We start from the raw sequence: 27,722 nt of genomic DNA on the forward strand, positions 1-27,722 counted from the left end.
CTTACTAATGAAACGCCACTTCTTTCAGGGAAACACAAATCTGGAACAAACCAACTGCTAAACTCAGGGTAACTCAGCGGGCCAGGCAGCATCGGTGGAGAGAAATAACGGGTCGACGTTTCGGGACGAGACCCTTAATCAGATGTTGGAAACCCTGAACCACGCACATGCTGCTGGAGGAACCCAGCGGGTCAGGCTGCATCCCCGGAGGGAAACAGGCACAAGAGACTGCAGATCCCAGAATCTGGGGCAACTAAGCACCGGAATTTCGGGTCAAAATTCTGCACCAGCACTTTCAGAACATCGCTACGAAGGGCGAAGAAAACGCATTTCGAGTGTTCGCCGGTGGCCACAGCGTTTGTCCGTTTCCACTCGCCGTCCTGCAACTCGAGCGCAGGCGTGGACGGTGGCGCCGGGCCCGCTCGGCGGAGCGCACGGAAGGTCGGGGCGGCTCGGTGAGGGCGGAGGGGCGGTGGCCGGGGGGATGGATAGACGGTCTGCGCCTCTCGAGGATGAGGGGGCCGGGTGAATTCGGTAGCGTGGTGGGGGAGGGAACAAACGCTGTGGAAAGGTGTAACCCTGATTTAAGAGCCCCGTTAGGTCAGTCGTTGATGCTTTTAACGCAGTAAGGTTTGTCTTCGCGTATTGTTGGTAGCTGCTCCATCAACAGGATTTACTGCGCTGACTTTCAGTGTAATTTGGGGGATTTCTTCCCTTCCCGTTCCATTGTGAGATGTTCAGGCGATGTAGAGCCGAAGGAGGTCTGCAGTGTTGGAGGTGGCTGCTGTCGAGTGATAAATATGAGGGAGCATTCTCGATTATTCGAGGTGGATGTGGACGATCCAGCAGCTGTTCCAGAGAGCAGTAGGTGTCCCGATTGATGCTTAGACCCCAACAATGTGATGAAGGCAAATCACCTGGGCAGCTGTCACGTTGCTGCTTTTGTGAGCTTGTTAACATTTTGTTTAAAACTTGACGAATTTGTTCTTAAACTGTGAACTGTTCTGGGATGACGTGAGGTTCTGAAGTCTTGTGTAGCGGTTTCTTGTGTTTGTGGAACTACTGTTGTCCTGTGGTCGCACCAAGGTTAAGGTACAGGCATTCAATAATCTGGAGGAACTCAGGAGATCAAACCGCCTCAGTGGTTGGTGGGGGGCGGGAATTGTCAGTGTTTTAGGTTGAAACTCTGCATGAGGGGTCCATGATGCAGGGCTTAAACCTCCAACGTTGACAATTCCTTGCTGTTTGACCTGCTGAGTTCCTCCAGCAGATTGCTTGCTGCTCCAGATTCTAGCGTCTGCAGATTCTTTTGTCTCTTTAGATTACGGGAGTAATCCCTGGTATTCAGCGATTTCTGATTGCTTTTGATGTTAAAATGAAGGTGCAGAAGTGCCAAGTTTTCTATTGATCACATTTTGCATCTTCTGACAGGTGGATCAATAACTGGAGGGGAAACCCAATTGAGAAAAGAACCAAAGGAGGAGTTTTTCTTTGAGTACAGCGGGTTGTGATGATTTGGAAAAAGTTCTCTGAAAGGGTGATGAAAACTGATTCAATGGTAACACTTTTACAGAAATGAATTATGCGCGTGGCTGCTGTACTGTCAAACTCTTGTGGATATCTGAGGTAGAGATGTACAACAAGATGAATGTTGTCTGCACCCATTAATGTCTTGTGCATTGACTGTGCTCCCCAGTCCTTGGGTGTCAAGCAGTTTTCTAGAAGAGAGTATAAGAAATAGAATCAGGAGTGGGTCATTTGGTCCCCTGTGCTTGCTGCAAGATCATTGATGTTTTGGCCTTTGGCTGTTTTCTTGCACCCGTACCAGTTCATTGGATTTAAGCGCCAGGCAGATCGAAAAGGTCAAGGTGTTGGGACCGGAGACGAGGGCTGGGCTGTTTCCGCTCTGCTCACTGCTCAGCAACATTTACTCGGCTCTGCACTGAACTGAGGCTGTGGCCTGCTCCAGTGCAGTGATTCCTGGCTTCGAGCCTTTCATAAAACTTCCATTCTGAATGCTATTTACTTTTATTGTTTGTGCAATTTATTTCTCTCTGCACGTTGGGTGTTTGATAGTTTTGTTTTTAATGGGTTCTTTTGGGGTTTGTTTTGTGTTTGCCTGTGAGGAGATAAATTTCAAGGATGTATAATGTATACCTACTTTTGATAATAAATGTACTTGGAATTTAATATCCAAGAATTGGTTGATAGGTCTTGTGAGTATGCTGTCCTGTAAATATGGATCAAAAAGTTAAAGAAACAGAAACACAATTCTGTAGGTGCTGGGAATCTAGAGTACCACATAGAAACTGCTGGAGGAACTCATCAGATAAGGCAGCATCTATGGAGAGGAACAAACAGTTGCTGTTTTGGACTGAGGCCCTTCATCAGAAAATGTTGACTAATTATTCCTCTCCATAGATGCTGCTTGACCTGCTGAGTTCCTCAGCCATTTTGTGTGTATTACTGTAAATAAGCAGATGAGTGTTGAATCTTACTTCAAGCTACGTCTGTCTTGTTCTCACTAAACTTTCTCTCAACCCCGCCCCTGCCCTGCCTTGGGACATTGTTGGGGCTGTATGACCACAAGATATGGGAGTAGAATTAGGTCATTCAGCCCATCAAGTATACTCTGCCATTCCATCATGGCTGATTTATTATCCCTCTCAATCTCATTGTTCTGCCTTCTCCCCATAACCTTTGACATCCTGAATAATCAAGAACCTATCAACCTTGGTTTAAATATACTCCATAACTTACTCAAATACTCAGTCATCTGTGCCAGTGAATTCCACAGATTCACCATCCTCCTCATCTTTCTTCTAAAGGGACGTCCTTTGATTCTGAGGCTGGGCCCTCTGGTCCTAGACTCCCCCTCCTCCCTCCACTATAAGGAAGCACCTTCTTCACATCCTCTCTATTTAGGGCTTTCAGTAGTTGGTAGGTATGGTGTCTGTGTTCCATGTGGATCAGTTCACATTGAGGTTGATATTGTTAACAGGTTGCTATTGCAGCCACCCTTCATTGTTGTCCTACCCAAGCCAAAATCCATGCATTTCGTGCAGGTTGCAGTCGGTCTGTTCAGGGTTGGTTTATTCAGGTTGAGGTCAGTCAACTCTGCACTTGCTGAATCTCCAGAGATTATTCATTGTCAATAGGTGAGAAATTTATTTTCATGGGTGTTTATGTGATCTTCATTTCTTCACAGGAGAGTAAATTGAAATTGCAATTGCAGTCACCATGGTAATGAAGCCAGTTTACACAGAGTAGGACTCCTAAAACTGCAATGATTATAAACACATTTTGAAAATATCAGGACACAGAACAGGACTTCTGCTCTTTGAATAGCTTCATCTCATGTTCTCGTTATTTTTTGCTGATTATTAGATTCTCTTTTTGTATTTGCAGTTTGGTTTGCACATTGGTTGTCGTGCATCCTGCTGGGTGCAGTTTTTCATTAATTCTGTTGTGTTTCTTGTATTTACTCAGGTACATATATGTACCAAATTTATTTTGAACTCTGAAGTTGAACTTCAAACTTTGAACGTGATCTTTTAAATGCGTCTTTGACAGCAGATGCAACCTCAACCGAAAGGCTACATCTCTTGCAGTGGAACAGCCCTTCGGTACTGCACTGAAGCAATACTGGCCTAGATTTCTCTGCTCGAATGTGTGAAGTGGGACTTGACTCAGCAGTCTTCTGACACAGTGTAAGAGTGCGGCTGCTAGTTTAAGGTGCAGTGGGTATTGGGGAGGGTGTTGTCTGGGGCAAATTAAAGCCAGGTGCTGTTCCTGGTTAGTTTGTTTGTTTACAGCATGGTAGCAGGGCCTTCCAGCCCACGAGCCCGTGCTGCTCAATTACACCCATGTGACTGATTAACTTACTAACTTGTACATTTGAATGTGGGAGGAAACTGGTCATGGAGAGAACATACAAGCTCCTTACAGACAGTGGCGGGAATTGAACACAGGTTGCTGGTGTTGTAATACTGTTACTCTAATCACCACTCTACTGTGCTGTCCCAAACGTCTTTGATTTGTTCAATGACAAATGTCTCGAACCTGCAGTCTTCTGATCATCCCAACGTTCATTACCAGAATCAGATCTGGGCGAGTCCAGGCCAGAGATTCGAGGTTGGAGACTCGGTGTCTGCAAAACTGAGAGCCCAAGGCCAAGGACTGGAGGCCCTGAGGTGCCCTGTCCTGTTTTGGACGCCTGTATGCTGAGGGAGTGGGAAAGGAGCTTTAGTTTTTGTCTCGTTTTGTTGTGTTGTGTTGAACATTGTGGGCATGCTCTACTGGCGTTGGAATGTGTGATGTTTGCAGGATGCCCCCAACACATGATTGGTTGTGTTGGTTGTTGACGCAAATGGCGCATTTCACTCTGTGTTTTGATGTATGTGTGATAAATAAATCTGAATCTGATCCAGATCCAGGTGAAGAGTGCTTGGTAACCTCAAATGTATTCATCGCTTCAATGAATGTACTGCTTTTATAGTCATAGTCATACTTTATTGATCCTGAGGGAAATTGGGTTTCGTTACAGTTGCACCAACCAAGAATAGAGTATAAATATAACAATATAAAACCATAAATAATTACATAATAATATGTAAATTACGCCAGCATATAAGTCCAGGACCAGCCTATTGGCTCAGGGTGTCTGACCCTCCAAGGGAGGAGTTGTAAAGTTTGATGGCCACAGGCAGGAATAACTTCCTATGACGCTCAGTGTTGCATCTCGGTGGAATGAGTCTCTGGCTGAATTAATTCATCACATTAATGAATACAGCCAGGCCTGGAGATCATTAATTTTTATGTTTAATTTCAATTTTTAGTGAGGACATTCTGGAAAGAAATCTAGAACCGGTCAAGACTTTCCTAGCAATTAGCTTTACCAAAGAAAACATCTTCTCATATGATTGAGGTAAGGACTGCGTTGGTAAGCTTGTCTGAAACAACAGAGAAATGTAAATTGAAATAACACTTAAGTGTGCAGTGTGTTCATTTTGATGCTTTGGCATAAATATTTGAAAAGAAGAACTTTCTGTGGTATATGACAAGAGATTATGAGTAGAACTCATTGGAAAAGCTTTTGCATTAAGCTGCCTGTTCTGCTCAATCACAATGATCTGTTTCTGCCTTTCTCTACAGAAATCAGAGGCTGAATCTATGTTGTCAGATGAACTAGAATCCAAACCTGAGGTGAGTTGTGAAACCTTTTTAATTTGTTAAAATGTTGCATTTTTTTTAGATTATTAGGTAAAAAAAATCAAGGAAACGACTCTTGATATACCTATCATTTCCATTTTGATGTCTTAGTGAAGGCTGGTTAAACATCTTCATCTTCATTATGTGCCGTGTTGTATGATGTAGGCAATAATGGTCCAAAGACCATGACTGTTCTTGGCAAAGTTTTCGACAGAAGAGGTTTGCCATTGCCACTTTCTGGGCAGTGTCTTTACAAGATGGGTGACCCCAGCCATTATCAATACTCTTCAGTGTTTGCGTCAGTGTTTGCATAACCAGGACTTGGGATCTACAGCGGCTGCTCATATGACCATCCACCACCTGCCCCCATGGCTTCACGTGACCTTGATCGTGGGGCTAAGCAGGTGCTACACCATTCTCAAGGGTGACCTGCAGGCTAGTGGGGGGAAGGAGTGCTTTACATCTCCTTTAAAAGAGATGTATCTCCACTCCGCCCCCTGCACTGGTTAAATGAGGCTTGTAAAACGTCCGGGCAGTTGCAAAAGATTGCCACTGCTGTTGGAAGAAAAGGGAGTTTTTTTTGGGCATTAATGAGATGAAGGGATATGGTGATACTGAGCTGAAAGATCTGCCATGATATGGTGCTTGAAAGAGCGCTATATGAGGTCATTCTTACCCTCAGCCATTAGGCTTGAAAATTAGTCAACCTATAGCTGGGAAAGTGATGATCTCCTCCTGTTAGACTGTTTGTGGTAACTTACTTTTTATTCTTTCTATATCTCTTCTAATTTTTATTTCTGTGCACTTGTAATGATATTGTGACATTGTAATTTCCTTTGGGATCAATAAAGTATCTATCTGGCTATCTTGATGGGTAGTGGAGCAACCTTGAATGAGTGAATAGCTACTTCACTACACCTTGTTACATCAACCGTCTCGACTTCACAACTTGTTCCAATTCCAACCTCACTCCTTCCCAACGCTCTGCTCCACTCCCTCCGCACCAATCCTAACCTTATTATAAAACCCGCTGATAAGGGGGGTGCTGTTGTAGTCTGGTGTACTGACCTCTACCTTGCCGAGGCACAGTGGCAACTCGCTGATACCTCCTCTTATTTACCCCTCGATCATGACCCCACTAAGGAGCACCAGGCCATTGTCTCCCACACCATCACCAACCTTATCAGTTTTGGGGACCTCCCATCCACTGCCACCAACCTCATAGTTCCCACACCCCGCACTTCCCGTTTCTACCTCCTACCAAGATCCACAAACCTGCTTGCACATGTAGACCCATTGTCTCAGCTTGCTCCTGCCCCACTGAACTCATCTCTGCATACCTCGACACTGTTTTATCCCCCCTTGTTCAATCCCTTCCCACCTATGTTCGTGGCACTTCTCACGCTCTGAATTTTTTCAATGCTTTTAAGTTCCCTGGCCCCCACTGCCTTATTTTCACCATGGATGTCCAGTCCCTATATACCTCCATCCCCCACCAGGAAGGTCTCAAAGCTCTCCGCTTCTTTTTGGATCCCAGACCCAACCAGTTCCCCTCTACCACCATTCTCTTCCGTCTAGCGGAATTCGTCCTTACTCTTAATAATTTCTGCTTTGGCTCCTCCCACTTTCACCAGACCAAAGGTGTAGCCACCCGTATGGGTCCCAGCTATGCCTGCCTTTTTGTTGGCTTTGTGGAGCAGTCCATGTTCTAAGCCTATACTGGTATCTGTCCCCATGTTTACATTGACGACTGCATTGGCGCTGCTTCCTGCACGCATGCTGAGCTCGTTGACTTCATTAACTTTGCTTCCAACTTTCACCCTGCCCTCAAATTTACCTGGTCCATTTCCGACATCTCCTTCCGCTTTCTTGATCTTTCTGCTCTATCTCTGGAGATAGCTTATCTACTGATGTCTACTGTAAGCCTACTGACTATCACACCTACCTGAACTATTTCCCTTCCCACCCTGTCTCTTGCAAAAATGCCATCCCCTTCTTGCAATTCCTCCGTCTCCGCTGTATCTGCTCTCAGGGTGAGGCTTTTCATTCCAGGACGAAAGAGATGTCTTTCTTTTTTAAAGAAAGGGGCCTCCCTTCCTCCACCATCAACTCTGCTCTCAAACGCATCACTCCTATTTCATGCACATCTGCTCTCACCCCATCCTCCCGCCACCCCACTAGGGATAGGGTTCCCTTTGTCCTCACCTACCACCCCACCAGCCTCTTGGTCGAACATATAATTCTCCGTATCTTCCGCAACATCCAACGGGATCCCACCACTAAGCACATCTTTCCCTCCCCCCCCCCCCCCGCTTTCCGCAAGGATCGCTCCCTACGCGACTCCCTTGTCCATTCGTTCCCCCCATCCCTTCCCACCGATCTCCCTCCCGGCACTTGTCCTTGTAAGCGGAACAAGTGCTACACATGCCCTTACACTTCCTCCCTCACCACCATTCAGGGCCCCAGACAGTTCTTCCAGGTGAGGCGACAGGTCACCTGTGAGTCGGCTGGTGTGATAAACTGCGTCTGGTGCTCTCGGTGCGGCCTTCTATATATTGGTGAGACCCAGCGCAGACTGGGAGACCGTTTCGCTGAACACTTACACTCTGTCTGCCAAAGAAAGCAGGATCTCCCAGTGGCCACACATTTTAATTCCACGTCCCATTCCCATTCTGACATGTCAATCCTTGGCCTCCTACTGTAAGATGAAGGCACACTCAGGTTGGAGGAACAACACCTTATATTCCGTCTGGGTAGCCTCCAACCCAATGGCATGAACATCGATTTCTCTAACTTCAGTTAATGCCCTTCCTCTCCTTCTTACTCCATCCCTTATTTATTTATTATTTATTATTTTTTCCCCCCTTTCTCTTTTTTCTCCCTCTGTCCCTCTCACTATATCTTCCTCTGATGCTCTCCTCCCCTTTCTTTCTCCCTAGGCCTCCCATCCATGATCCTCTCCCTTCTCCAACATTGTATCCCTTTTGCCAATCAACTTTCCAGCTCTTAGCTCTATCCCTCCCCCTCCTGTCTTCTCCTATCATTTTGGATTTTCCCCTCCCACTTTCAAATCTCTTACTATTTCTTCTTTCAGTTAGTCCTGACAAAGGGTCTTGGCCTGAAACGTCGACTGTACTTCTTCCTCTAGATGATGCCTGGCCTGCTGCGTTACTCCAGCATTTTGTGTGTGTTGCTTGAATTTCCAGCATGTGCAGATTTCTTCGTGTTTGAGCTACTTTTGTTACTGTTATTTATGTTCTGATATAGTTCTGCCTAATTTTGAGATGGTATAGTTAAAACAATACCTGTTGATTCAAATGCCACATGGTTTGTGGGATCTTGCTGTGTACAGATTGGCCATGGTGTTTTTTAATATCAGAATCAGATTTAACATCACTGACATATGTTGTGAAATTTAATTTGAGGTGGAAGTACAGTGCAATATTTCAAAAAAGACTATAAATTACAATAAGAAATGTATATATAAAAAATAAATTAAATATGTAGTGCAAAGTGAAAGCAGAAATATTGAGGTGGTGTACATGGACTCATTGTCCATTCAGAAATCTGATAGTGGGGTGGGCTAGTCGGGAAGAAGCTGTTGCTAAAATGTTGAGTGTATACCTTCAGGCTCCTGTACCACCTTCCTGAAGACAGTAATATGAAGAGAAAATGTTCTAAACGTGGATAGCACATCACAATGACCAAGGTAGTATTTTAATAGCTAATAGTAATTTGGGAAGTCATGAGCTTATGAAGGAATATAAAAGATGATTTTTTTTTTACTATACAGAGATAATGAATAGCCTGAAAACATTCAATTGAAATCAGTGCTTTCTTTATCCAGTGACCTAACATATGCATCTTGAGTGCTGTTGCATAACTGTGAGTGGAGCTCTCTTGCTCGAGTTGTCTGGTGACATTTATGGTGAATCATTGTAAAAACGCCAGCGTCTTTTTCATAAGATAAAAGATTACTTGTGTTGACCTGAAATAACTTTGGTACGTTGCCAAATGCTTCATGGGCACAGAAACATTTCTGAAGTTACTGATGCAGTTTGAAAATAATCCTGAAAGTCACTGGCTACTTAAGTCCCAGAAAATGCAAAAAGATAACACCCAGATGATCTGCAATGTTGATTTGAGTGTAAGACATAGATTTTTCCATACTCTTCATCAAATAGTGCCCTGCGACCTTTCCCTTAAGATCTTAGTCAAACAAGCAGAATCAGAATTAGAATCAGGTTCATTATCATGGATGTTGTGAAATTTGTTGTTTTGCGCAGCGGTTTAGTGCAAAACATAAACTATAAATTATAAATTTTAAAAATATGTACACGTAAAAATATTATGTATAAATTTTCTAGGGCATGTTGTACAGGTTTCCCTCGCCATCCAAAGGTAGAGCGTTCCTATGAAACGGTTCATAGGCCAGAATGTCGTAAAGTGAAGAAGCAATTACCATTTATTAATATGGGAAAAATTTGTGAGCGTTTGCAGACTCAAAAAATAACCTACCAAATCATGCCAAATAACACACAAAACCTAAAATAACAGTAACATATAGTAAATGCAGGAATGATATGATAAATACACAGCCTATATAAAGTAGAAATTCTTTTCTACAATCATTGCTGCACTGTCCACCGTAGCGAAAATCTCACACAAGCGCTCTCAGCAGAAGCACTCTCTCTAGTAACCTTTAAGCTATGAAGCTGCCAAATCATACCAAATAACACATAATGGTGTGAGCAGAATTATCTGCAGCTTAATGTGAAAAAGACTAAGGAGCTGGTGGTATACCTGAGGAGAGCTAAGGTACCGGTGACCCGTTTCCATCCAGGGGGTCAGTGTGGACATGGTGGAGGATTACAAATACCGGGGGATACGAATTGACAATAAACTGGACTGGTCAAAGAATACTGAGGCTGTCTACAAGAAGGATCAGAGCCGTCTCTACTTCCTGAGGAGACTGAGGTCCTTTAACATCTGCCAGAGGATGCTGAGGATGTTCTATGAGTCTGTGGTGGCCAGTGCTATCATCACAAGACAAGACAAAGGAGCAGAAGTAGGCCATTCGGCCCATCGAGTCTGCTCCGCAGCTCCCCCATGAGCTAAACTATTCACCCAACTAGTTCCAATTTCCGGCTTTTTCCCCATATCCCTTGATACCCTGACTAATTAGATACCTGTCAATTTCCTCCTTAAACACCCTCAATGATCGGGCCTCCACAGCCATATGTGGCAACGAATTCCACAAATCCACGACCCTCTGGCTAAAAAAATTTCTCCTCATCTCTGTTTTAACTGGGTACCCTCTAATTCTAAGACTATGGCCTCTTGTCCTGAACTCACCCACCAAGGGAAACAACCTTTCCACATCTACTCTGTCCAACCCTTTCAAAATTCGAAACGTTTCTATAAGATCGCCTCTCATTCTTCTGTACTCTAATGAATACAATCCAAGAGCCGACAGACGCTCCTCATATGTTAGCCCCTGCATTCCAGGAATCATCCTCGTAAATCTTCTCTGAACTCTCTCCAACATCAGTATATCCTTTCAAAGATAGGGCACCCAAAACTGCACACAGTATTCCAAATGAGGTTTCACTAATGCCCCATAGAGCCTCATCAACACCTCCTTACTCTTATACACTATTCCTCTTGAAATGAATGCCAACATAGCATTCGCTTTCCTTACCGCCAATCCAACTTGGTGGTTAACCTTTAGGGTATCCTGCATGAGGATCCCCAAGTCCTTTTGCACTTCCGATTTTTGAATTTTCTCCCCATCTAAATAATAATCTGCCCGATTATTTCTTCTTCCGAAATGTACAACCGTACATTTGTCAACGTTGTATCTCATCTGCCATTTCTTTGCCCACTCTCCTAAACTGACTAAGTCTCTCTGCAACCTTTCCGTTCCTTCAACGTTTCCTGCTCCTCCACCTATTTTGGTGTCATCTGCAAACTTGGCCACAAAACTATTTAATCCATAATCCAAGTCATCGATATACATCGTAAAAAGAAGCGGCCCCAACACCGACCCCTGCGGAACACCACTAGTAGCTGGCAACCAATCAGAATAGGATCCCTTTATTCCCACCCTTTGTTTTCTGCCTATCAGCCAATGCTCCACCAATTTCAATATCTTTCCTATAATTCCATGGGCTCTCATCTTATTAAGCAGCCTCATATGCGGCACCTTATAGAAGGCCTTTTGAAAATCCAAATACACAACATCCACAGCCTCTCCCTTGTCAATCTTATTCGAGATTACCTCAAAAAATTCCAATAAGTTGGTAAGGCAGGATCTTCCCTTCATGAAACTATGCTGGCTTCGGCCTATCTTGTCATGCACCTCGAGGTATTTCATAACCTCATCCTTGAGGATTGACTCCAATATCTTTCCAACCACCGATGTCAGACTAATAGGTCTGTAATTTTCTTTTTGCTGCCTCCTTCCTTTCTTAAATAGCGGAACTACATTTGCGACCTTCCCGTCCTCCGGAACCATGCCAGGGTCTATTGATTCCTGGAAGATCATTTCCAATGCTTCCACAATCTCCAAAGCCACCTCCTTCAGAACCCTTGGGTGCACCTCATCCGGGCCGGTAGCCTTATCTATTCTTAGCCCACTTAGCTTCCCAAGCACTTTCTCTCTAGTTATCTTGACTGTACCTAATTCTATTCCCTGATACCTCTGGCTATCAGGTATATTGCTCATGTCTTCCACTGTGAAGACTGATGCAAAATACTTATTCAGTTCCTCCGCCATCTCTTTGTTATCCATTATAATTACTCCAGCATCATTTTCAATCGGTCCCATATCTACCCTTGTCGCTCTTTTACTCTTCATATATTTAAAAAAACTCTTAGTATCCTTTTTTATGTTAATCGCCAACTTCCTTTCATAATTCATCTTTTCTTTCCTAATGACTTTCTTAGTTTCTTTCTGTAAGTTTTTAAAGATCTTCCAGTCCTCATTTTTCCCACTAATTTTTGCTTCCTTGTACGCCGTTTTTTTTGCTTTTATTTTTGCCTTAACCTCTCTCGTTAGCCACATTTGTGCCATTTTTCCATTCATGATTTTCTTTTTTCTTGGAATATATTTTTCCTGCATTTTCCTTATTTCTTGTAGGAATTTCATCCAATTCTGCTCTGCTGTCCCTCCATTTAGTTTACTTTTCCAATTGACTTGGGCCAGTTCCTCTCTCATACCACTGTAATTTCCCCTGTTCCACTGAAATATCGATACACCTAATACCAGCTTCTCCTTTTCAAATTTGAAACTGAACTCAATCATATTATGATCACTACTTCCAAGAGGTTCCTTTACCTCCAGCACCCTAATCACCTCCGGTTCGTTACACAGCACCCAATCCAAAACAGCTGGTCCCCTGGTGGGCTTCTGGACAAGTTGCTCCAAAAAGCCATCCTGTAGGCATTCATGTTTGCTGTTGTGTGCTGGGGCAGCAGGTTGAGGGTAGCAGACACCAACAGAATCAACAAACTTATTCGTAAGGCCAGTGATGTTGTGGGGATGGAACTGGACTCTCTCACGGTGGTGTTTGAAAAGAGGATGCTGTCTAAGTTGCATGCCATCTTGGTCAATGTCTCCCATCCACTATGTAATGTACTGGGTGGGCACAGGAGCACATTCAGCCAGAGACCCATTCCTCCAAGATGCAGCACAGAGCATCAAAGGATGTCATTCCTGCCTGTGGCCATCAAACTTTACAACTCCTCCCTTGGAGGGTCAGACACCCTGTGCCGATAGGCTGGTCCTGGACTTATTTCATAATTTACTGGCATAATTTACATATTACTATTTAACTATTTATGGTTCTATGATTATTTATTATTTATGGTGCAACTGTAACGAAAACCAATTCCTCCCCTGGGATCAATAAAGTATGACTATGACTACATAAAAATACATAGCCTATATAAAGTAGAAATAATGTATGTACAGTGTAGTATCACTTACCGGAATTGGGAAGACAGTGAGCACACTGATGATGGTGTGTTAGGCTGAGTCATCAGAGGTTGGGGTGGTGTGACACTGGGGTGTCAGCTCATCGTCGTCTGTTTCCATCAGGGCAGGTAGGTCATCTTTTATGTCTGCCTGCCTCGATGTCGAAGGTCGAGGTTCGTCGTCTGCTGTGGCTGATGTGGAAGGCTTGAAAAACGACAGTATGCTTGACTGCTTAGCCTCATGCATTTTCCTATCATACAGTTCTTTGTAAGCACTCAAACCATCCTGCAAATATGCCCTAAATGTGATAAGACTGCGGAACAGATCCTGACCCGGATCTGGGCCGCACCCTCCAAATACCCGGGCCTGCCTCTCGGTTTTTTTGCACTACCTTACTTCCCATTTTTCTATTTTCTATTTATGATTTATAATTTAAAATTTTAATATTTACTAATTTTTACTATTTTTAATATTTGTAATCCAGGGAGTGGGAAGCGCAGAATCAAATATCGCTGTGATGATTGTACGTTCTAATATCAATTGTTTGGCGACAATAAAGTATAAACCTACGTACCCTTTCAAAATTAAAGTCGTACTTTTCTGCAATCATTGTTGTCAATTGCAGTGAAAATCTCACGCAGTTGCTTCACGTTCATTTCCTGGACAACTTCACTTTCAGTCCATTTGCTACTGCATTCGGTTTTGATTGTTATCCTTTCCTCTTCCAATTGCATCAGCTCTTCAACTATTAGTTCTTGGTGATGGGATGCCAAAACCTCTTCAACATCATCTTCGTCAACTTCCACAAGCCAAACTCACTTTGTCCTTACTCCGTTTTCCACGATCAAAATGCTTAATTATGTCTAGTTTTATGCTAAGTGTAACACCCTTACGAGCTCTTTTAGGCTTTTCTGATACCTTAGAACTCATCTTGCTAACGGATGCACAAAATAAATCGACATAAAGCACAGATGCTCACAGGCACGTGTTTAAGCAATGCCAGCTAAAATGCAGTTCTGGGGGAGGAGCTTGGCTGCTCGGGGCGCGCGCTGCCTATTTTCGTAACAGTGAAAACACCTTCTGTTAGCGAAAACAGGTAACTAATGTAGGTCTTTCGTAACAGTGAGATGTCGCAAAGCGAACGTTCGAAAAGTGGGGGACACCTGTACTAGAAAGTTGGCTTAGGTCTGCTCATATGTTTGAGAGTAGGACTTGATATGACACCATGACATAGACACCATCATGCACAACTGATCTCACTTTTCATGGCTATGTTTGACTTTGGTTTAGAACATAAGAAGAAATAGGAGCAGGAGTAGGCCATCCGGCCCATCGACCCTGCCCTGCCATTCAATAAGATTATGGCTAATCTGCCCATAAATTCAGCTCCAACTATCTGCCTTTTCCCCATAACCCCTAATTCCCTTACTATGTAAAAACCTATCTAACTGTTTCTTAAATATTATTTAGTGAAGAAGCCTCAACTGCTCTCCCTGGGCAGAGAATTCCACAGATTCACCACTCTTTGGGAAAAACAGTTTCTCCTCATCTCCATCCTAAATCATCTCCCCTGAAGCTTGAGGCAATGTCATCTACTTCTAGTCTCACCTACCAATGGAAACAACTTTCCTACTTCTATCTTATCTATCCCTTTCAAAATTTTGTACATTTCTATAAGATCCCCTCTCATTCTTCTGAACTCCAGAGAGTATAGTCACAGGCGAATCAATCTCTCCTCATAGATTAACCCCTTCATCCCTGGAATCAACCTGGTGAACCTCCTCTGCACTGCCTCCAAAGCCAGTATATCCTTCCTCAGGTATGGAGACCAGAACTGCACACAGTACTCCAGGTGCGGCCTCACCAGTAAACCTGTATAGTTGCAGCATGACCTCACTGCTCTTGAATTTAATCCCTCTTTTGTCAAGCATTACCATGTCCACATTCTTTGTAGGCTCTTTCTTCTCTTTTGCTTATCTCGAGAATATTTCATTCCTGTGATATTTGATGTAAAAACCACACGTGGTTGTCTTAATTTCAACACTTACTGGACAACACTGCCACTAAAATGTGATGAGTTGCATCTCAAAGCTGATGTCTTGACCTGGTTTATTTACAGTTGCTGGTGCAGTTTGTGCAGAATACATTTATACCCTTAGGAGAAGGGTTTGAAGAGCCACAGGGTGCAGTCCAATGTCTACCTCCAACAAAAGGCAGTAAGAGTGAAGTACACAACGGAATCTTGCCCTCTGGTAAGTAGAACAGACAAGTGTGTCTTTGGGAGTTTTATGACATGCTGGGTTGTGTCTATGTCAGTTTAATTATTCTTGTGAGAATGCCCTGTGTTTGGAAATGTTCCTAGTCCCACCTAACATATTCTCTGCATTTTATTGCTTGAATGTAGAGTCCAGCTCTGTTTGACATTGAGACTAAATGGCTATTGTTTTAATTAGTTATTAAATAGTGTTGCCTATAATCAAAGCTTCTGTGAAACAGCTAATCTTTAAATGTGCCTTCTAATTGTTAAATGTGTGCCTGGGGTTTTTAAAATATGAATTTTGCTATTGGTAAGTTTCTTTTTTTTAAAAAGATAAGGCATTTAAAATTTTAATGTTTTCTTTACCCTCCTGTGATCTCTTCATTACCTTTGAGCTGCATTATTGAAGGTGCTGACTCTTCCCAGTGCATTATTCACCAGCACTTTACCACCTGTACTGGTAGACTTTGAGTGTAAGCAGGTTGCTTGGTTGTAGTTGGAGCACATACTGAAGCCTCCACCTGCATTTTGCAGGGAGCATTGGGTAATCTGGTGATCCTCACTGGCAGGTCGTGTTGCATTGAGGGCTGAATTTGATTGGTTTTGGTTTATTATTGTCACACGTATCAAGGTACACTAAAAACCTGTCTTGCATACTGTTTATACAGATCAAGTCATTACAGTACATTGAGCTAGAAAAAGATGAAACAATAACAAAACAGAACAGTGTAAAAGCTGCCAAAAAAGTGCAGTGCAAGTAAATCATAAAGTGCAAGATCATAAAAAGTAGATTGAGGCCAAGTGTCCATCCAACCGTACAGGAGGTCTGTTCAAGGATCTGATAACAGTGGGGTGGAAGCTGTCCTCGAGCTTGATCGTACATGCTTTCAGGCCTTTGCATCTTCTCCCAGATGGGAGAGGGAAGAAGAGAAAATGTCCAGGATCACTGTGGTCTCTGATAATGCTGGCTGCTTTACTGAGGCAGCGAGAAGTGTAGGAGTCTGGAGAGGAAAGGCTGGTTTCTGTGATGTGCTGAGCTGTGTCCACAGTTCTCTGTGGTTTCTTGCGGTCCTGGGCAGAGCAGTTGCTATACCAAACCATTGAGCATTGAGTCAGAATGGTGCATTAAAAACAATAGGCAAAATTCGATGGGGACATAACCATATTTCTTCAAGTTCATTGTCTAGGCTTGTATCTCTTGAGAAGATACAAACTGGACAATGAACTTGGACAAATAATATAGCAAGGTCTTGATCAATGTACTGCTGGGACCCTTAATGTTACACAGCTCTTTGTCTTATTGGTAGAAAGGCAGCAGGAATGTGGAAGTTAGTTCATCATTCAGTGTGTCCTCGCTTTGTAAGGATTGTTGTTGCAGATGGACCAGATGTTAAATTGGAGTAGCTGGCAATTGTGCTCATGAGAGGAGGGCATCCAATTGCTATTTTTTTTAGCCTGTTTTTACACATTTTGTTCCATTGTCCTCATGGCCCAAGTAAGACCAGGGATGTGTACTCAAGTTTCAGCTGGTTCCCTTCTGAACCCAGCCACTAGGATTAGGAACAGGGTAGGAGAAGGGTCTTGGCCCAAAACCTTGTACTTTTTTTCTGTAGATGCTGCCTAGTCTGCCGAGTTCCTCCAGCATTTTATGTGTGTTGCTTGGATTTACAGCATCTGCAGATTTTCTCTTGTTTGTGACTAGGAATAGGAGCTCTCTTGCTCTGGCGCTTACTTAACATTTCCATCCTCTGCTGTGGCCAGTCTACGTGCCTTGTATTAGTGCAGCTCCAAGCAGGAACAGCTGAACCTGCTGTGAATCCATCTTTATTGTGCAGTAAACTTCCTGCTATAGTGTAATGCAGTTTGAAAACTGGGGGCTTTGACCAAATTTATCCATGCTGAACGGAGCTAGTCCCATTTGCCTGCATTTGGCCCATATCCCTCTAAACCGGGGGTTTTCAACCTTTTTTATGCCATTAAGCAAGGGGTCAGTGGAACCCAGGTTGTTGGGAATTCCTGCTCTAAATGATTCCTATTCATATACCTCTTCAAATGTCTTTCAACCATATAATTGTACTCACTTTCAGCACTTGCTCTCACAGCTTGTTCCATTTACTCACCAATCTCTGTGGGGAAAATGGTGAACTTCAGATCCCTTTTAAATCTATACCCTCCAACTTTGGACTGGCCTACCCTGAGAAAAAGACTCTGATCATCCAGGTAGACTCCTCTTGAAGGTCAAACCCCCTATAAAGTCAACACTTAGCCTCTTGAGCTCCAGGGGGTGGTGGGGTGGAATAAAAGTCCGAGTCTATCCAACCTCTCCTAGTACTGGTAACGTCCTTGTAAGTCTTTTTAGCGCCCTGTCTAATTTAGGGACATCTTTTCTATAGCAGGGTGACCAGAATTATACGCATTCCTCCAAATGTGGTCTTAACAACATCTTGTATAGCCGTTACATGAGGTTCCAACTGTTGTACTCAGTATCCTGACCAATAGAAGGCAAGTGCACCAAGCGCCTTCTTCACCACCCTGGCTACCTGTGCCTTGCCACATGTCCTTTCCTCCCAGGTTCTGGATTGACCTTTCGCTTTCATTTATTTTAAAATCAATGATTCTTCTGCAAATTATGGGTTATTTTGTGTGTTGCTCTGACACCAGTGCTTATTTGAGAGTGTTGTGTTTATCCAAATTACACATTATTTATGGGGCCCTCTCTGCTGCCTCGGGTGGATATAAAATGCACGGTGGGACCATATTGAAGTTCAGCAGAGTTCTACTCTGTGCCTTGCTTGATAAGTAATCCCTCACGAAACATCCTGCTGCTTGTGGGAGTTTGCTGAGTATAAATTTGCCAGGTATCCAACACTGCCACTGACTGTACTTCAAATGCAGTCCATTGCCTACGTGCGGTGTTTCGGGAAATGTATAAGGAGTGTGATAGGCGCCACGTAAACACAAGTTCTCCTTTGTATTTCAGGTGACTCGTCTGCCTCTGATCCTGTGGTGCCAAGTCAAGTCAGGGCGCCTGAAGCTGGAGGCAGGTCAGCTTCCGGTGAAAATGCAGATGGCAGCGCCCCGTGGTATCTCCGCGTTCAGGAACTGGCGCATGACAGCCTCGTAGCTGCAACTAGGGCACAGCTGGTCAAACATTCAAAAGGTGCCAGTGGTGTTGATGGTTTCCTCGCATGCCAGCCTCTCTCCAGCTGACCTGGTTGTTGCCCCAGAATTGAGCCCTTGCAGTGAACGGGGAGAATCTGAAATTTCTTCAGCCTTACTCTTCTGATTATATAGTACTTCCATTTCATTCCTCTCAACAGATTTTGCGGAGAGGATTCATGATTCATCATTTTTTTCCTCTTTCATTCATTCCCTGTCTCTAGTTCCTTACCCTGACCACTTGACCACTTAGTTTTCTACTCTGTGTTCATCCCTCCATTATGCGTGTGGCAACTCCCTCCACACCCTGTCAACCTGGATCTTTGTTCTTGATCACCTGAGTATTTTGTTAGTAGCAAGAAGTATGCAATTCCCCCCGCTCTTTCACCATTCCCCATTCCTATTTCCCTCTCTCACCTCAACTCCTTATCTGCCCAACACCTCCCACTGGTGCGCCAACCCCTTCCCTTTCTTCCGTAGTCTTCCCTCCTATCAGATTCCCCCTTCTCCAGCCCTTTATCTCTTTCACCAATCAACTTCCCAGCTCTTTACTTCACCCCTCCCCCTCTCCCGGTTTCACCTATTACCTACCACTTTGTATTTCTTCTGCTTCTCCCCCCACCACCTTACTCTGACTTCTTCCTTTCCAGTCCTCATGAAGGGTCTCAACCCGAAACGTCGACTGTTTTCTCTTTTCCATAGATATTGCCTGGCCTGCTGAGTTCCTCCAGCAATTTGGGTGTGTTATTTGGATTTTCTGTCCATTCCCATTAAAATTTAAAAGAGAGAATAATAATCTTAAATTTATATGCTGCTGTTCAGACTTTCTGGGGATCCCAAAGTATTTTACAACCTTTAGTGTTAATGAGGGACTACTGATCGTGGTGATCTCCCCTCCGGTCCAAAGGCCCTAAAGCTAGACGCATAGACTTGAAGCATGTTCATATCAGGATTGCCATAGCTGGAAAAAGCTTCCCCCTTCTGTCCTCCTCGCAGCCCAACCCCGAATAGCGGAGGCTCTAGTTGCAACCTGTGATGTTTGTTCCCCAGGAGAGTCAGAGGACGGCTGCGGTGCAGCAGATTCTATGGAAGGTGCGCCAACTGAGGTGAATCAAGAGACTCCACAGGGTGAGAAGACCCTCAAGTGCTCCTATGAAGGCTGCAGCAGGACTTTCCTCTGGCACGCCCATCTGAAATATCACCTGAAAACCCACAAGTGAGTTTCTGAACACCTGTGAGTTTTCTTTCCTACGGATTAACCATGGAGAAATTGACAGATGTGTATAGAACATGGAACAGTACAGGCCCTTTGTCATGGAGGACTTTAACTTGCACAAGAACTGGTCAAGGTATTCTTGAGGAGGACATCATTACAACGTATCTGTTATAGCTTCTTGAACAGCATATTAGTGAATCTACAAGGGAAAATGCTGACTTTGATCTGGTCCTTTGCCTATGATGTTGTGGTGAACTAATTAAACCAATGACTCTTAATTTATTTAATCCCTCAACAAATCTCATGACATATGCCAATGATATTTGATTCCCTGTACATTGATCACATCCCTCCTTTCTCAGCATATTCACATGCCTTTTGAAGAGTCCTTTAAATGCTCCCTTTGCTGTCTGCTCTACCACCACCCCTGGCATAGTCGTTGGCTCCTGATGCTTTTGCAGAAGTTAAGAATGAGGCATAAAGCTCATTGCTTATGATCATTTTATTAACCACAAGATCATAAGACATAGGCGCAGAGTTAGACCATTTAGCCCGAGTCTGCTGATTCATTTTCCCTCTCAGCCCCAGTCTCCTGTCTTCTCCCTGTATCCCTTCATGTCCTGACCAATCAAGAATCTATTGATCTCTGCTTAAAATGTACGTAAAGACTTGGCCTCTACAGCTGCCTGTGACAACAAATTCCATAGGTTCACCACTTCCCAACTAAAGAAATTGCTCCTCATTTCCATTCTAAAAGGACTCTATTCTGAGACTGTCATTAAGTGTTACAAGAACAAAGAAAATGAGGGGACAAGCATGGTGAGAGACGGAGGGAAAAAGAAAAGAGAACAGAAAGAGCAGAAGAAGAGAGCATAAGGGGAAAGAATTGAGAGAGACTACTACCTCCTACTTTCTACCCAAGATCCATAAACTGGACTATCTGGATCTGTGCCTGTTCCTGTCCCATTGAACTCTTGTCCTCATACCTCAATTCCTTTCTATCCCCTTGGTTCAGTCCCTACCTACATCTGTGACACTTCTCATGCTGTCGATCTCCTCAGTAACTTTCATTTCCCTGGCCCTCACCACTCATCTTCACCATGGTTGCCCAGTCCCCATACACTTCCATCCCTCATCAAGAAGGCCTCAAAGCTCTCCACTTCTTTCTTGACAAAAGAACCAATTCTTCTCCACCACCACCCTCATTCAAGTAATGTGATGCCCACCACTGAAACCAAGAAGTTTCCAGAAAAATATAGAGCCAACTACAACCACTAGAAAACTCATTACTGAACATGTATATAGGTTGATTATATAAAAATACAAACAAGTCTAAGAAAGTTAAACTACTAGGAAAATAACAATTATGCAGCCTAATCCACCATACTAGACATTTCAATCCGGAGGGTGGTGGTGGTGGAATACTATCTGTGGCTTGTGGTACCTTTGACAGGAGCTTAGTGAAAGATCTCAGTCCTTTCCTCTCTTTGTACCTGGGAAGCAGTTTCACTGTTCTATTTGTGCTTCCTTCTCTTTGAGCTTCATCTCTCCCCATTCTCATTGTTAGGGTTTAAAAACGCAATTGGACATCTTGATGTTTAAGCTTGGACTTGACTGTGTACTCACCTAGTCATTGGCCGCACCTGGCCATCAGCTTCTACCTTTATTCCAAGTATTTCCTGTCTGTCTGCAGGAATGACCGCTCATTCACCTGCCCGAAGGAAGGATGTGGGAAGAGTTTCTATGTGCTCCAGAGATTAAAGGTGCACATGAGGACTCATAACGGAGAGAAGCCCTACACCTGCCCTGAGGATGACTGTGGGAAGAAGTTTACAACAGCCGGCAACTTGAAGAACCACATGCGAATTCACACTGGTACAAATGGATTGGTTTACTATCATCACATGTACTGAGATGCATCAGCCATTATGAAATGGCAAAGCAGGCTCGATGGGCCAAATTGCCTAATTCTGCTCTTATAACCTGTGATCTTGTACAATGGCAGGTAGGAAAAAAGTGCAAGGGTAGCGATGAGGACAGATTGATAAAGAGATTGAGATAAGGATTAGCTTTGTCACATGTATATTGAACCATACAATGAAATGTGTCATTTGCAGCAATTACCAATGCAGTCTGAGGATGGGCTGGGGCAGCCCGCAAGTGTTGTCATGCTTCCAGTGCCAAAGTAATCTGCCCAAAATTTACTAACCTGTAGGTCCTTAATGTGAGAGGAAACTGGAGATCCTGTAGGAAAACCACATGGTTACAGCGACAATCTACAACCTCCTTAAAGACGGTAACGGGAATTGAATCTGTGTCGCTGGTACTGTAAGGCGTTACGCTGGCTGCTATGCTGCCATGCCATGGGAGGTATGAGGTCAGCGGAATTGAAGTTGTCCTCGAGTCTAGTAAATGTTCTCAAGTTTGATTCAAGAGAATTAAAAGATTCTCTCGTATGTTCTGCCTGATAGGAGAGGGGATAACGGGATGGGAGGGGTCCTTAATAATGTTGGCTGCTTTTCTGAATCAGCAGGAAGTATTAGTTTGGGCTAAGTTCATAACTCCTGCAGTTCCTTTCTAATGATTCTGGCAAGGCTGTGTGGTTGGCCTGATGTTGAGGAGGCAGGTCTCTGCGTGAGAGCAGTGTGTAGCTCTCCAGACTGTGAGCTGATCCATTCCATGAATTAACAAACTCTTGAACCCATTACTTCATTCTGTGCTATTTTACCGTAAAGGCAGCTCTTACATTTTAAGATATTTGAGTGTATCCTGTGTGGGGTAAATTCTAAATAAATATCACACCAGATGCAGAATGCACAATTTGTCAAAGTGTTGCCTTCCACAACTGCCTGGAGAAAAAAAAAATAGTTTTATCCCTTTTGCTGTAGTGGCTGCAGTTTGGGAGAATGAGAGTTCTTTGCTGAAGTAATGTGCCATCAATAAAGGGAAAAAGGTAAATTTCCAGAGGGAATTTGATGGGGGTTTCACATCAAACATTGTGGAAAATGTCACATTGGAGCAACATTTTGATATGGATATGGCTAATGGGAGGTAGCATCACAATGTATCTTCTTCAGCTTGGCAAAAAGTAATGAGTATCACAGGCAGCAGTGTTGGGTTTTCCAATTACTTAACAGTGTTTATAGGTGACTTGGGTAATGACACTGAATATATAATTAGTAAAGACAAGGCAGGGAAATAAATTGTGAAGAGGACCTGAGTTTATAAAGGCAGGTTAAGTCAGTGGACAAAAATAAAAGTGTACAGCATAGAAACAGGCCCTTCTTCCCACTGTGCCTGTGTTGACCATTGTGCTTATCCCAGTTGCTTGCTCTAATTCTATATCCCGCTCATTCAAGATACCTCTTAGATGTTTCCTATCTTCATCATCTTCTCTAGCAGCTCATTCCAGATGTTCACTGCACAGTGTTTGGGTTAAATTCTACCCCTTTAAACCTCCGTGCATTCACAGTAAACCCATGCCCTCTAATTAAGTTAACCCTGCCATGGGAAATACACGCTGGCTGTCTATGGCTACTCCTGGCTGAACAGGATCTTTCCCTTCTTCTGGCAGTTGGAGCATAAAGTGGAAATAAGAACTTGTCCATGTTTGGCAGGAAAGATAAAGCACATTATTGAAATAAAACAATATTACAGTGAGGCTGATGGGTTCTTGATTAGTCAGAGTATCAAGGGTTACAAGGAGAAAGCTAGAGAATGGGGTTGAGAGCGATAGTAAATCAGCCATGGTGGAATACTGGAGCAGACTCGATGGGCCAAATGGCCTAACTCTGCTCCTATGTCTTATGGTCTGCTTTAGAGCTCTGAGTCACAGAGGCATGCGTATGTTCCAGTGTATTCACAAAGGTGCTGCAAGCAATCATGAAAGCTCACTGTTACTGTTTTTTGCTAGAGGAATTGATTACAAAAGTAGAATAGAATGACATTTATTATCACTAACATGCTGTTGTGAAACTTGTTGTTTTGCAACAGCGGTACAGTGTACTACATAAATAACTTACAATAAGAAATTTAAAAAGTAGGTAGTACAAAGAGAGCAAAATATCGAGGTCGTGTTAATGAGCTGTTGAAGTAAGAGTATTTCTAAGTTACATTGGGAAGTGGTGAGGTCTTGTGGAATCCTGTGGACAATATTGATTGGAAAGTTTTTGATAAAGCTCCATAAAAGAGATCAGCATGCAACATTTATAGTGAGGCATCAATCTGGATGGAGAATGCGGATGGTTCACTGACAAACATATGGATAAAGGTTTTTATTCTCCAAGTGCCGGGCAGCAACTAAAGAGACACCACAGGATGTCTGCTGGGACCGATATACATTAGCGATTTAGACAGGGGAATTAAAATGAATTTATACCACTTTGCAGATGTTATAAATCTGGGTGGGAGGGCCATCCTTGGAGAAGCTCCTGGTTTATTAAGACAGATTGAGGGAGTCAGCAGATACTTGTAGATGTATATACAAGCTGAATAAATGAGGGTCTGTTCACTTTGACAGTAGAAAAGTAGATTGTTATCTGAATGCTAATTAGTTGAAGTGGGGGGTGCACTACTCACCAGATGATTTAAGATATCCAGTGGTTGTTTGGCCTTCACAGTGAGAGGATTCGAGTATTGGAGCTAGAATCCGTGCTGCAGTTATACAGTATCGTGATGAGACTGGATCTTGAGTATTGTGTAAAACTTTGAACATTTTATCTGAAGAGCCATGCTCTTGCTGTGGAGGGAGTTCAGTAAAGGTTCACTATACTGATTGCTGGGATTGTAGGACTACTGTATCAAGGAGATGAGCTATTTCCGCTCTTATTTGCCAGAATATTTATTTATACGAACTGTAAGAGTACCATGTAGAATATCCTAAAACATTTGAGCAGTTGTGGACTAGGTGCCAGAAGTATGTACCCAATGGCAGGAGAATCCAGGATCAGAGATTTTGGTCCTTGCGTAAGGGCTAAGCCATTCAGGACTGAGATGAGGAGGAGTTTCTTCAAAAACACAGTGAATCTGTGACAGTAAGTTATTTAAACCCAAATCATTAGATACCTCAGAAGACTGAAAGGTGGCTAATGTTCCACTGTTTAAAAAGGACAAGCTGGGGAACTGCAGTCTGGTCAACCTGACGTCAGTAGTGGGGGAGTTAGAGGGAATTCTGAGGGACAGAATGTACCAGTGTTTGGACAGGCAGTCTGATTAGGAGTCAGCATGGTGTTGTGTTGGGAAGAGTATTGGCTGCAAGTTGTATTTTCCCCTGTGTGTTGAATTCCTGTACCCTTGTGCAGAATTTCCATGAATGAATTAGGCAACCACCCCCCACCCCTACACAGATTTTTATTCCATATTACTCAATTCTCCACAACAGTTGAGGAATTCAGATTCCTCAGTTGTTGAAAATTTGAATTTGCATCTCACAATCATGGGTTCAAGCTTCTTTATTTAAAGCACTTTGTTGGAAATGCTGAGCCATTTTGTTGCATCTACCTCTCTCAATGCCGAGTTATTGTTTTAGTTTAATGATCTTTTATCACTAAATCAACTGCCATGTTGTCATCACATTTACAAAGTGTAAAATGTAACTCCAGCATCCACAAATCCTTGAGTCTACTGGAGATCAAAGATGGCCTGTTCTGGGGTTAAAGGACTACGTGTGCGGGTGGGTGGGTGGTAGGGAGTATGGGGCTTGTTTTCCTGTTGTTTTGTTGCTTACTAAGTTCTGTGTTGCTCTGTTATGTTGGTGACACTTGCCTTGGGTGTGTTGGTTGCTAATGCTTGTGATACATTTCACTGTATATTACAATGCACATGTGATAAATAAATCTAAATCTGAATCCATAATGTGGAATCAAGATATTTGGTTGCTAATGCATGTGACACATTTCACTGTATATTACAATGCACATGTGATAAATAAATAAATCTAAATCTGAATCCATAATGTGGAATCAAGATATTTGTAGCAGTACATTAAATATTAAAATCTGTGATCTGGTTGCTTCATTGCAGTTGGTAGCAATTGGCTGTGTGCAAATCAGAACATACACTCAGTGGCCACTTTATCAGGTACACTTGTGCACCCGTTCATTAATGCAGATATCTAATTAGCCAATTGTGCAGCAACTCAATGTAGAAAAGCATGTAGACATGGTCAAGAGGTTAAGTTGTTGTTCAGACTAAACATCAGAATGCGGAAGAAGCGTGATCTAACTGCACAATAGTCACTAGAGTTGAAAGGGAATGGTGTGGAAAAACAAGAGAACATCCAGTGAGCGGGAGTTCTGTGGGCAAAAACACGTTGTTAATGAGAGTGGTTAGAGGAGAATGGCTAGGCAAGTTCAAGCTGACAGGAAGGCGACAGTAATTCATATAACCACGTGTTACAACAGTGGTGTGCAGAAGAGCATCACTGATTGCACAACATGTTGAACCTGGAAGTGGATGGGCTACAGCAGAAGAAGACCATACTGGGATCCACTCCTGTATGTAATAAAGTGGTCACTGAATGCAGAGCATAACAACATAGTAAAGGCCCTTTGGCCTGTGATATTGTGCTGACCTTTTAACTTTCTCTAAGATCAATTTAAACGTTCCTTCCCACTTAGCCCTGCTTTTGTTCTTTTATCCATGTGAATGTGATTCCCTGAAGTTGCATTTTTGTAGTGGTAGAAGTGCTTCAGAAATTTTCTATCTTCAAAGTGCTTTCGGGCTTCAAGACTCCACAGGCATTATAGAAATGCAAGTCCATCTTCTCTCTTGCTGTAATATTATTTTGTGATAACCTAATAATTTCCATTTGAATTCATTGTCTTGGTGAGGTTTTGGGCGTAAGCCCAATACCATAACCAACACACCATCAAGTCCTATGGGGAGCTGGAGCTATTAGGATAGGCAAATGACTTGACCTCTATTAGCACTGTTTCCACCTTTTCCAGTGGCTTTAAAGGTGCACCGGAGCTTCCGATCCTCTCCACCTCTTAGATTCCCTAGAAAAGCTGGAAGCAGTTACTTTTGTGTTTTCTGCAGAGTGATTTACTGATGGAATAAGAGGATATTTCCCTCCGTTCCACTGGCACGTGCAAAAACCTGTTGCAGAAATTTCTACTGTATGTTAATTTGCTGGCATGTTTTCCTTTTGTCAGGGGAGAAGCCATTTGTCTGTGCAGCCAGAAGCTGCGGACGGTGTTTCACAGAGTACTCCAGTCTACGTAAACACATGGTCGTGCACTCAGGTACGGAAGATCTTGTGCTTGCTGTCGTTCTGACAGGTTAAGGGAAAGAGGAATCCATTGTCTCCGAGGTGGCAATGATTAAGGATACTGTAAGGGGAGGTAACTGTTGTTGGGTCACCTCCAATTCTTGGAGATCACTTAATCTGAAGGATATTAGCATTCTAGACCCACTACAGTTTCTCGTGTAAACTCCCACTGCCAGCTCTACCCCCTCACCTCTTGGCAGCTTTCTGGATTCGGTACTGAATTCTACAACCAGGTAATCTGCTTTCTCTGTCTTTATTCGAACTGGTCACTTCTGCTGTAAGTCATCCATCTGTATATTGACCTGATAGTTCTCTCTCCACCAGTTTTGTATTTTTGCACAATTTGGCTTCTTGTACACATTGGTTGTTTGTCAGTCATTGTTTATGTATAGCCTTTTTGTAAATTCAATTGTATTTATTTTTCTGTAAATGCTGGCAAGAAAATGAATCTCAAGGTAACATGTATGTACCTTGATAATAAATTTTACCTTGACCTTGGCCTGAGTATGGTCCCACAGAACTGCAGTTACCAATGCTTAACACAGACTAAGAATCATAGCCATCTTCTAAAATATTTCCATTAACCCGTATGACCAGACAACACATCCCCATCACATCCCGGGTTCACCCT

The 27,722-nt window shown here is 43.2% G+C and overlaps 1 protein-coding gene across 9 annotated transcripts in view; it reads left to right on the top strand.

Annotated features, from left to right (window-relative positions):
• The first annotated feature begins 355 nt into the window (after window positions 1-355).
• znf410 (zinc finger protein 410) overlaps window positions 356-27,722 on the top strand; it is a 32,111-nt gene continuing 4,744 nt past the window's right edge. The window contains exons 1-11 of one of the 9 annotated variants that reach the window (XM_072273609.1): window positions 356-455; window positions 1,432-1,558; window positions 3,574-3,710; window positions 4,839-4,927; window positions 5,155-5,205; window positions 8,842-8,920; window positions 15,309-15,441; window positions 18,427-18,606; window positions 19,656-19,821; window positions 21,515-21,696; window positions 26,976-27,065. In XM_072273609.1, coding sequence (XP_072129710.1) covers window positions 8,912-8,920; window positions 15,309-15,441; window positions 18,427-18,606; window positions 19,656-19,821; window positions 21,515-21,696; window positions 26,976-27,065 — 760 coding nt within the window. In that variant the 5' untranslated portion in view covers window positions 356-455; window positions 1,432-1,558; window positions 3,574-3,710; ... (1 more) ...; window positions 5,155-5,205; window positions 8,842-8,911. Of the gene's footprint in view, window positions 456-554; window positions 865-1,431; window positions 1,559-3,573; window positions 3,711-4,838; window positions 4,928-5,154; window positions 5,206-8,841; window positions 8,921-15,308; window positions 15,442-18,426; window positions 18,607-19,655; window positions 19,822-21,514; window positions 21,697-26,975; window positions 27,066-27,722 lie in introns of those variants that run through there. The other 8 variants (XM_072273532.1, XM_072273560.1, XM_072273580.1 and 5 more) reach the window with 8 other exon arrangements.

Source organism: Mobula birostris, chromosome 1 (assembly GCF_030028105.1).
Source record: "Mobula birostris isolate sMobBir1 chromosome 1, sMobBir1.hap1, whole genome shotgun sequence".
Taxonomy (NCBI): domain Eukaryota; kingdom Metazoa; phylum Chordata; class Chondrichthyes; order Myliobatiformes; family Myliobatidae; genus Mobula; species Mobula birostris.